Consider the following 10,900-nt stretch of genomic DNA (forward strand, 5'->3'; position numbering starts at 1 on the left):
ACATATTTTGTCCAGAAGTATCAAAGTTTGCTTTTAAGGAAAAGTCTTGAGATGAGCCAAAGGTACACAGTATTTGGCTGAACTCATCTCTGTGACAAGTACTTAAGGCAGCTTGAGTGAGGCTGCAGAAAAATGGTCCTTTCTGTGAGAGTTTTTAGTAAAATGTGACAGATATACATATATATATATGGCCTGAAAAGAAACCAGAGTCATGGGATGGAATCAGGCAACTTGCTTCTCCAGTTTACAACCTGCTGCAGCATTGTGTCACAGTTGTATTTTAGGCAGATCAGAAATTACAAGTCTGTGCCCTGAGGGTTGTGCTGCCTGCCTGTCCCCTTGCTACAGCTGGAGTCCCTGAGGATCTCCTTTCCTTGTTGCTGGCATTGTTGGGACTGCATCATCTCCTAGGGCTTGATCAGCACTACGGTGTACCTGGTCCTTTGATAAAACTAGTGGCATCTTTTCACTTGCCTGCTTACCATTTGGTCTCCATTGCAGAATCAGGACCAAGCTTTTAGATTATGACAATTCTTGCTTTCCAGTAGGATGTTGCAATTATAAGGGACACAAGATGAGTTTTTTCAAACTATGATTTAACATCAAAAAAAGAAAGCAAAACCCAGACCCCACTGCACTGAAGCTGTGAGCATCAATTCAGCTGAGCAGCTCTAACTTGTCTACAAGACCTGACCAGCCAGGACAAGCATTTCTATCCTGAAGGCAATGGTGATAAATTTAAAGAAGGCATAGATGCTAACAAGTCCTGAGATCAGCAGAGGCAGTGTGCCACAGAATGACAGTTTGTGGCTTGTGGAACAACTGACACCAGTCTGATTTGACACAGGAGCAATACACTGGTAGCCAAGTTTTTTGGTCAACCCACATACAGCAGGTTTCCTGTTAGTTTTGCAGAACCAAAGTCTTGTAGCAGAAAGGGAGGCAGAACAAGTAAGGTCCCGCTATGAAAAACACTTTTGGTTTGCTAATGAGAGATGGCTCAGCAAAAAGAGAACCTGGAGCCTTTATTGCTGTCCTCCTAGTTCTGCTTATTGCCTGACTTTTGCAGGAGTTGAATTATTTTTCCCTGATTTTTCTCAGCAATAAGAGTTCTCACTGGTACAGTTCTTACTATCCTGTCTGGGACATGCACTGTCCAGCTTATTCTCCCCAAGTCTGTTGTGTTTCTTAATCTCAGTGCAAAGGTACTAGACTAGAAATCCTGTCCTGGGAACATAGGCTACACCAGGCCTTCAAGAATCTGTCATGCATTGCACCCCTTCACATGTTCCTATTGTGCATCACTGGATCTCTTTTCTCCTTTACCCCATTTTTGGCATCCTGCACTGCCTTGTTCCACAGGCTGGGGAAAGATGCTTGTCATGAGCTGACTTCCTCAGTGTGTGTCCACTGCTGATCGTCTCCCAGCTCTGCCAGGCAGACTGTCCTGCTCCAACCCCCTCCTCTTGCTTGCCCCAGATCAGAGCCCCCAAGAGGCCTTTGTCCGCCTGTTGAGAGCAGCCCCCATTCCACCATTCCCACATGGTGCACCCTCCCCAGCAGCCCTCTCTCCATTCAGCAGTTTGGGCTGAAAGAACCTTGGCTAATTACGCTGGGCTGAAAATTACCACTTTGCTGCGTTCTCCTGCTGCTGGGCCCATTTGTGTGGGGCCTGTAGTTAGAGGGAACAAAGTCCCCCCTGTGGAGCCAGGCAGGCCCCAAGTGTGAAGCTACAGGTACAAGCAAGAGGGGAATGAAGGGAATAATTACCAGCTTCTCCAGGTGAAAGCCCAGTTAAAACTTCAATAAGCCAATTAGGGGCCAGGGTGTGTATGCGGGGAGAGTCTCCCCCACCTATAACTGATTCCCACCAGGCAATTAACAGAAATCATTTCACGGAGGGGAGGATAAGAAATGGCTCTTAGAAATTGTCTTGAGTTGGGGGGGCCCTGAAACAGCACGAGTGCTGCAGTGGTCCTCGTGTACTCCAACCTCCCGGCTCACTGTGTGGCCTGAGAGTGTTGGTGGGGCTAGGGGGAGAGGAGGAGGGAGAGAAAATGGCAAAGAAAAAGGAATCGCTGGAGCTTTACACCTGGGCAGGCTCTGAGAAAGCGAGGGCTGGAGTTCAGAGTTTCTTGTAAGGCTGTGTGTGGGCCCAGAGCACCGATCTTGAGGGGGCTGCTGGATTTGGAGAAGTGGGTGAAGATCAGGCTCAGGGTGTCTCTGCCATCAGGGCAAGGGGGAAGGCTAATGGCGTGGAGCCCAGTAGGGAGGGGATAGATGCCGGGTGTGAAGGTTAGAAGTGGGTGTGCAGGCCCTCAAAGTTCTGCCTAAGATGTGTCATAGTCTGTAGGTGACCTACCTTATCCAAGGAGCAAATAGTGTCCAGTGTCTAATACTTTGCATGTATCTGATCCAGGGACCATGTTTTTCTGCTGCTCAGACAGCATCTTCACCTGTTTCTTCCTTTCAGTTTGTACCAAAAAACCAGGAAATTTGCTCAAGACAGAGATTTTATGGAGTCACCTTGCAATTCCTTTGTACTGTATTGCAAATGGCACATGCAGCAGTTGGAGGTGGAGTGTGCTGTCTGGTGGGTACCTCGCAGGAGCTTTGCCCATAGGTATTTGAAAAGCTGCTCTGGGGAGTAGAGCAAGAGTAGAGCATAGGATGAAGTTGCTGCAGATGGCTGAGATCGCCATAGTGATGTTGGAAGGGAGAATGCATTGCGTCAGTAAAGAAGTCCAGACACCAGCTGTGGTTATTTCACCTGCATGTGAAAAAGAAACAAAAAACTCAAATAAACCTTAAACTCCTCAAAACACAAATGTAACCTCAGTAGCCACTTTGCCTTTCTAATGTTAGAGCTTCAAACCATGACAGAGCATTAATAATGTCCTTTGAGGTTTTGTTCTGGTTACTGATAAGCTGAAATAACCCTACTATAGTGGTGTTTAACCACCTGGTCTTGAACTGACCTGGAAGTCCCTAGATTTTTTTTTTTCTTTTTTTTTACCTCTGCATGGGCTTTCTGCTGCACTTGATTTTTGGTACAAGTTGTTCAGATCAGTGCCTGAGTTATGTTCTGGATTAAATTTCCTTTATGGTTAAGGAGTCTCTTTTTTTCCTATAATAATGGTAATAACTTGTGCATCATTTGGGGTTTAAATTTGGTCTGGAGAGCGCTAAAGAATTCTCATACAAAAACTTCTGTCTTAAATAACTACTCCATGCCTGGCAAGCCCAGAGGTTGGGGAGCAAGGAAGGATGAAGATTCTTGGACATACAATGTAAATATGTATTTTACACTGTTAAACATAGATTATCAAGCCTTTCCCTTTCATAAAGAGCAGGGCTGATATCAACTCAGTAGAAATACTTGTGTAGCCACAAAGGCAATTCTGTTCGATGTTCTGAAAAATGACAGCAGCACTGTGAAAAGCACTGTTTGAATATTCATCTCGTACAGGAACACTCAGGACCCTCAATCAACTTTTATAGAGCTAATCAGAATGTTATCCTGTCCTGGACAATTGCTTCTTCCTAAAAGCATGTGTCATGTGGAGTATTGGGAAAAGCAGTGATACTTAGATGTGAACAGCCCTAAGAACATCAGGATTGTTCTGTGGGTAGACTCACTAGTTTCTGATAAAGGATATTTTCCTGTTCAATGCAGCAGTGTGGAAGAGATCTATGTGCACTTGTTTGTCCTGTCTGGAATCTTTGTCTTGATGTCATTGAGCTCAGTTTTTCTCCCGAAGTGGGGATTATGTTCTATAGCTGCTTGCCTGGTTTCACAGAACTTATCTGCTACGGGGCTGGTGAAGGGACAGTGAGCAAAGTTACAGGTGACTTGGTCAAACAGTATGGGGTGCAACTTCAAAGCAGTGAAGGCAAGATGGAGGTGTCTGGGTTTTGTACCTGCTAAGCAGCTTGCTAGAGTAGGGATGATCTATCTGCCGTGCTGGGAATTTGGCCCCTGGATATATTAAAGGCTTGTTCTGTTCTCCAGCCTGTGTGTCTCTGAAGTCTGGAGGAAGACATGAAGTTAGAGGCCAAGGAGGAGGGTTGGAGAGGTGAAGCTGCCATTCCCTCTACCCTGAGGCATGCAGTGAATGACCTGGGAGGCAATGATATGAGCATTTATTCTATCTAAGGAGCTGGAGTTTTGTCCCAAATGTGACTTCACTGTTTCAACCCAGCATCTCCACAGTGCCCTTCAGTATAAAATGCAAATGCCTTCTTTCTGGGGACCACTTTCTAGTCATCCACTTGAGGCTCGAGGTGGCATGTGAATGAGTTATTTGTCTGTTCATATCTCTGTCACTGGTGCTCCTTGCAAGAGCACAGCATTTCCTCTTGGAGCCATAGTGGTTGTAAATGTTGCAGGGTTCATGCTGTCTTCTCTACCCATTTTGCTTTCTCTCTGACAAGTCATGGTGGGGTGTTGCAGAGCTCTTCTGTAGCTTTTCTAGTTCTCTTCTGCAGCATTTATGATGCGTGTCAGGAGCACAGTTCAACCCTGAGTTGACTGATGTCTTGAGGGATGCTGTGGCATGCACTCAGGGCTCAAGGAAGTAGCAGCAAACCTGCCAGCACTTTCCAGTCTGTTTGTGGAACAAGCTTGGCCATTTGCCTCCAGCTACTGAGTCTTTTTGGCACTGCTGAACAAAGATGAGGCTGTGCTGCGGTGGGGATCTTTGGCTTGCTCAGGTGAGCTTTAGGTACAACTGCCTTACCTGCTGATTTTTGTTCAATTTGTGGTTACAGAGTGTTAACATATAACTTGGATGTCCTGACTTACTTCTCAGATACTGAAGGTGCTCGGTTCAGTTCTGTGGTTGTCCTCCAAGAAGCACAAAGTAGGGCTAAAGGGTTTGGTCTGGGGCAGTGAAGGGGCAACACCAGTCTTGCATGACCACCCAAACCTGGATTTGTCCAGTGTTGCCTGAATCAAAGGCAGGTGAGACTTCTTGGGTGCTTGTGGTGCCTGCTTTCTCATGAAGAAGAAAATGCTAAACTGATGCTGTGCTGGTTTTTTTCCCCCTGCAAATTAAATGGCCCTGGGGATGGAGCACTTGCTTCCCCGCTCTCTGTCTCTCTCCCTTTGTGTGTATCTGGTCTGTTGTAGAAGCCTCATGCTGGAGGTGGCAAAACTCATTGCGCTGGGTTTCCGACCCCCTCCTCTCCCCCTCACAATGTTGTTACTGTTGCATCTGCTCTTCAGCAGGGGCTCCATCAAGTTTGTGTGACCTTAGCACTGTATTCATGCTGGAGGAGTTACCTTCCGTAATGATGTCAACTGATGAGGTTGGCAGGATGGTGGCGGCCGCGATAAGACATGACATGTTCTAATGATTCGCCTTAGCAAGCTGCGTGTGTGTGTTGGGGGGGCACAGAGGGGCTTAGAGAGGGGAGGTGGGGGCCCCACAGGTGCCGACAAAGACTTTGACCTTTGCTGCTATAATATCAGTGTTTCACAGGCAGGGCGGTTCGGTAACCCACTTTCAGCCCATCAAAAATTGATTTAATTGCAATTTTTTCCCCCAATTAGGAGCACTGGAGCTTAACTAATTGGAGTAATAGAGAGTAATAAGGCTCTGATAAAAAGCCTTCCTCTGCCTCCTTTGTATCTTGTGTCATCGCCTGTCAGAGGTCAGAGAGCTTGCATATTCTATTAGGCAGAGTTGCCTTCATTTGTACAAATTAGTTTACCCAACAGTAATTAAAATGCCAGTGCGGGTCGGGGAGAGCTGAATACAATTGATGGGCACGTTGGTGAAGGATTTGACAGCTCCGGTGGCCTCCCTTGCCAAAGCGTGTCAGTGCTGAATCAAAGGCTACACAAACCCACAGACCCGTGTGTTTAACCCGCGGCACCGTCGGCACCAACTGCTCTCTCTCTTCTCCAATCTCCGTTTTGGAGTTGCTCTCTCTTCTCCTTCTTTTCTCATCTCACTTGAGACTTTTTAAAATAGATGTTTCCCATCTTTGAGCTGTCCCTTCTGTTGATCGCTTTCATAACACTGCTACCAGCCCCCCCAGCCTGTTTCCCCTCAGTTCTCCCCCTTCTCTCCCCCCACCTTCCACATTCCCAGCTGCAGGGCTCTGTCAAGTAATAACTTCTTTGTTTCCCAGTCCAGTGAGTCTCCACATATAATAGTTTCCAAAATGGAACAACGATGTCCAATTCCAGGGGGCGGGGGAGCGCGCCAGGAGGAAGGAACAGACTCTTGCACGTGTCAAGCAGATTCTGGATTTGAAATCCCCGAAGAGCAGAATGGGACTTGAGAAGCAATCTGTTTACAGTACAGGAGAAGGGCACAAGCCTGGGGAATGGGGGAAGTTTAGAGAGAAGAGGTGGGAAAGGACCTGTTTCACCCAGGTTCCTTCAATGACTTTACACTGCAGAATTCCCAGCTCAGGCAGGGCCTGCTCTGGAGCCTGGGTTGACAGTGGGGGAAGTATGTGTTGTACAATGGAATTTGTATATCTGGAGCTGAGACTGTTTCCAAGCCTCATGACAAACAGCATCTTTCCAAAAGGGACTGATGGGCATCTACCTCTGTCCCTCTGGTTCATTCACATCTGGCGATGTTCTGTCCAGGATGGGGTAAAGAGGGATGCTACATGGGTGAAACTCTAGTTGGCACCTTGGGAGTGGACATGGAATTATTGCAGCTGGACTGTAGCCAGAGCACTACTGATGCTGCCAGAAATGCCATGGGATCTTCAACAACCGCAAGTCAGTCAGATGGAGAGTTCTTGTGTTTCTTCCAACAGCACTGCCAGGATGTATGTTCTCTCTCATCCCCTGGCCCAGCTTCTGCTGTGGGGGAATGATCTCTAATGAAATATCTCTTCTGTAGCACAGAGAAATTCTGGCTTTTGGAGAAGCAGGTTCTTGGTCGTTTTTTTTTTCTCTTGTTTTTTCCTCTCCTCAGTAGGGAGTTTCAAATAAGAAAGAGAACACTGAAGTATCAGATGAGTTAGAAAATTCCTTGCTTTGGACAGCAAAAACATGTTGTGTATGAAGTACATGTGTCTCATGCTCTGCAAAATCCTTGCCTTTCTGGTATAGCAGAAATGGAAATGTTATGTTGGTTTGGTTTTAGCTGCTAGGGTATCTCTGTGAAGACAACATGTCCTGTTATGGAAGTCCTGCAATGGTGCTTATTTTCCCATTAGAAAGGCGTTTTAGAGGGAGGTTGTAGTCACGGTACCCAGCAGCTTTCACAGGACAGAGAAAAGCTTAGGAGAAGGGGCTTTGCATCTCCAAGGCCATCTGAAGCTTGAGCATAGCAGTTTTATGTTGGACGTAGGTGCATCTGATCAGTGTCAGTGTATATTAATAGTATTGTATATACTTCAGATGGATAGGTCATACCTGCATTAATATATATAGGGTATCCTGTGCTCCCCTCTTCCCAATCTAGTCTCTCCTCAGTCTCTCTGACTCCAGAAAGCATTGCAGGCAATATAAACGGCACTCTCTATGCTAGTAACTCAGCTTGAGTTGTTTCTCCTGGGCAGCCTGCAGCAACAGTTGTGAAGAAGCTGCGCTTCTCTGAGTCAGAGGTTTTCCTGTGTGTGCTCTGTGCTTTCTAAGATGTAAGAGCCTTGTTTGAGATGCACTGAAAGAAGCAAGCCACTGATAGAAAGCTTCAGCTCTGCTGACTGAAATTTCAGAAGTTTTGTAGCCAACCTTTACATGCTTACTTCTAATCTGCATGTTGTTTTAGACCTGCCAAGGCTGACTTGTGTTGCCCTTTTGCTTGGAGTAAAACTGTCGCCTCTGCCAGGTTCCCAATTTTGAGAGGCCTGGGGCTTAAAGGTATATGTCTGCAGATCAGACTGAGGGTGAGGGGCCCTGTATCATCTCCTGGAATCCAGACTTTAAGATTAGTTCACTCTCAGGCTTTGAGAATTTCTCATTGGCACCACTTCTTGTGCATGTTGTCTTGTGAATGCTGTGTTTTAATGCTGGCAGTGAAGGTGGCCTGCTCTTCTGGGAGAAGTCTTATCTGTGCTTGCTAATGGGCTCAGGCTGTTAAAGATAAGGCCTGCAAACCTGATCCTGCTGAAGTAGGAGACAAAATTCCTGTTGACTGAATGGAGTCAGCTTTACCCAGAAGAGACTTCTTTGTGGCCCTGAGGCCTGTATTCCATGGTGGAGAGAAATCTCTTTATCTAATGCTTTTTTTTTCCTCTTTTTTTTTTTACTTTTTTTCTTTTTGAGGGGTGGGGGGTAAGGACCGAGGAGGGAAAGCTGAAGTCCAGAACTGACAGCATGAGCGGGGATTAGACCTTGCTGTTCCTCCCACCTTTTTCTCCCTGTTGGTGTGCCTCCATGCTAATTTAGGCCTGTGGCAACCATCAAAGCCTTGTGCATACCTTCTGCACAAAGGGGCCTGTCTCCCACATGAGGGTGTTCACTTCTGGTAGAGAGTCAGTTTGTCCCCCAGAAAAAAAATCTTAAGCACCCAATTGCCTGCTTGACTGACTCCCTGACTGCTATTATGTTTCTAACCACAGTAATTTGCTTTAGTAGTTATTAATGGATTATGTTTGGGGAGGGGGGACAGAACTCAACACCTATCTTTGTAGCTGAGGGACTCCCTGACCAAAGAGCTGCTTTCCAGACATGGGGTTTGACTGACGAGCTGTCAAAGTGGGTGTCTTTTGCTTGTTTTCCTCTGAGATAGGAGACATTGGCAAAAAGGGAAGTGTTCCTTCTTGTCCTGCACTATGGTGGAGAGAAGGCAGGCGTTGAGGAGAAACCCTGTTTCCAAAGATGAAATGCTGCACACTTTCTTAATTTATCCTAGTGGCTGCTGCACAACAACTGGAATTGGCTTTTCCTTGGATTTAGACTTTGGTCAGGGATTTCTGTGGGGAAGAATAATGTGTGCACCCTGCAGCACCTCTAGGGAGTGCTCAGTGCTACAGGTGCATTGGCTGATTGCATGTGCACTGCCAATGAACCTGGGATTTTGCATGTAAGACAGCGTGGTTGGAAACACTTTGAAATAGCTCTGGTGCTGCAGGACTTTCCTAGCCCTAAAGGGCAGCTCAGGGTCACGGGACTTGTGGACACCTCCAGGTATGTGAGTTTGGGTAGGAAGTATAGAGCCAGCACAAAAGTGAGCCTTGGTAGCTGAAGCTCTTCCTAGGTTCCTGTAACTCTTTGAAATTATTTGATGTTACTGCTTACCTCCTTTGCAGAGTGTTTTGGCAGTGCTGCTTTGGCCTTATGATTTGGAGGAACTAATTGCTCAGCTAAATCACGGAGATAGGAGTAGAGGGGTTCTGACTTTTGGTCTTGCTTCCTTCTCTGGCTTTGATAGAGTTGAGCCCGTGTTTACCCTTTGGCTGCTGAGTGCCTTGTTACACCAGCAGTAGTGCTTCTCACAGAAGTCAAAGATGCTGCAAGAATCCATTCCTGGTGCAGTAGAGGCTTGGAGACACCTTGATTTCCAAAGGAATGCTGTAGAGGATCAAAGAAATGTTTCAAAACTGCTGTAACAGCTATTTTTACAGATATGACACTGTTTTCTTATTTTGCTTTCATCTTTCAACTGCCAGCCCTGTGTCATAGAGCAAAAGATGTTTAGGCAAAGCAGAGAGATGGCTTTCATTTAAAGCAAGTTCCATTTCCTGCATTTGTGCTATCCTTGTTTTATTGACTTAAACATAGTTTTGGCAGTTTATTCTTGGGAGCTGCAATAAATGTGGCTTTGTGAGAGGTCATTTATAGCTTACCTAGAAATCCTTGTAAGAGCTGCTTTCTCTTATTTGGGCTGAGGATAGGAAGTTGGCACAGAACAAGCAGTGTGGTTTGGAGAGCCATAGCACCCACATTCCTGATGCTTGATTTTAAGGATTTGTTCCTGTCTTGTGAACTAGTTTGAAGCCAGTGGCTGTTAAGTGACCTCTGGAGCCAGCGTACGCAACAGGGACATAGCATCGCCTAGAGGACTTTGGAATGGACACTGCTGGAGAGTGTGAACTGAGCCAAATATTGCTGCAGGAGAGCTGTGCTGCCTCTAACAGAGGGTGCTTGAGCACTGGGGACGGCAACCCGATCCAGCTTTGAAATTGGCCCTGCTTTGAGCAGGCTGGACCAAATCTATTCTGTGATTCTTTAGGCCTGTAATGCTGCAGCCAATTCATGATTGTGCTCAAAAGCTGTCAACAAACAGAAGAAAGGTGTGAAGTAGGAAGTAACAGGGAATTTTCCATGGGATCTTTCTGCAGCTTACAGCACTGATAGTGTATGAAACATGCTGAGTACTGTACTGACTTGTTTGAAGATGTCATTGCAATTTATGGCTGTTACTGTCAGGTTTTCCCACAAATGCGTCTTTGTGTCCTGCCAGTTCTCTGCAGTTGTGACCTGCTGCATCTGGGAAGCTCAGCTACTAAGAGCTCTGGAGCACCTCTACTGCTGCCTGTCCCTTGTGAAATGTTGTGGGACACGCTGAGATAGTCTTGAACTAGAATTTGAAGTCTGTCTTGTAACCTGTTTTCTGTCTTGCTCATGCACTGTTTCTTCAGAACATGAGGATTAGTAAGTGGTTTTTGTTTGCTTGTTTTCTTTAAACAGCTCATTTGTGACGGGGACAGCCTGCTGTGGACACACCTCACCTCTGAGAATCTGGGACCTTGAGAGGTGAGTGAGCTTCCAGGTTACAGGAAGGGATTTAAGGAGAAAAGTGAATAACAATGAGAAATGCAACATTGGAAATGCTGCAAAATCATTCCTTTAGTTCATGTAGGCAAGGGATATTTAAACTTGAGATTTGTGACATAGTGGGGGACAGAACAAACTGGTATGGAAAGGTGTATATGGTTCTGGTTCAGTAGGGAGCAACTTGACTTTTCTTCCCAGCTTTTCCAG

The 10,900-nt window shown here is 46.1% G+C and overlaps 1 protein-coding gene across 1 annotated transcript in view; it reads left to right on the forward strand.

Annotated features, from left to right (window-relative positions):
- The window catches only part of FBXW4 (F-box and WD repeat domain containing 4), a 46,029-nt gene extending 35,346 nt beyond the window's left edge, over positions 1–10,683 (forward strand). The window contains exon 6 of the mRNA XM_027721801.2: positions 10,607–10,683. Within this exon, the coding sequence (XP_027577602.1) occupies positions 10,607–10,676 (70 nt within the window). The 3' untranslated portion in view covers positions 10,677–10,683. The remainder of the gene's footprint in view (positions 1–10,606) is intronic.
- The last annotated feature ends 217 nt before the right edge of the window (positions 10,684–10,900 follow it).

Source organism: Pipra filicauda, unplaced genomic scaffold, assembly GCF_003945595.2.
Source record: "Pipra filicauda isolate LSUMZ 115617 unplaced genomic scaffold, ASM394559v2 scaffold390_size662804_pilon, whole genome shotgun sequence".
NCBI classification, from domain to species: domain Eukaryota; kingdom Metazoa; phylum Chordata; class Aves; order Passeriformes; family Pipridae; genus Pipra; species Pipra filicauda.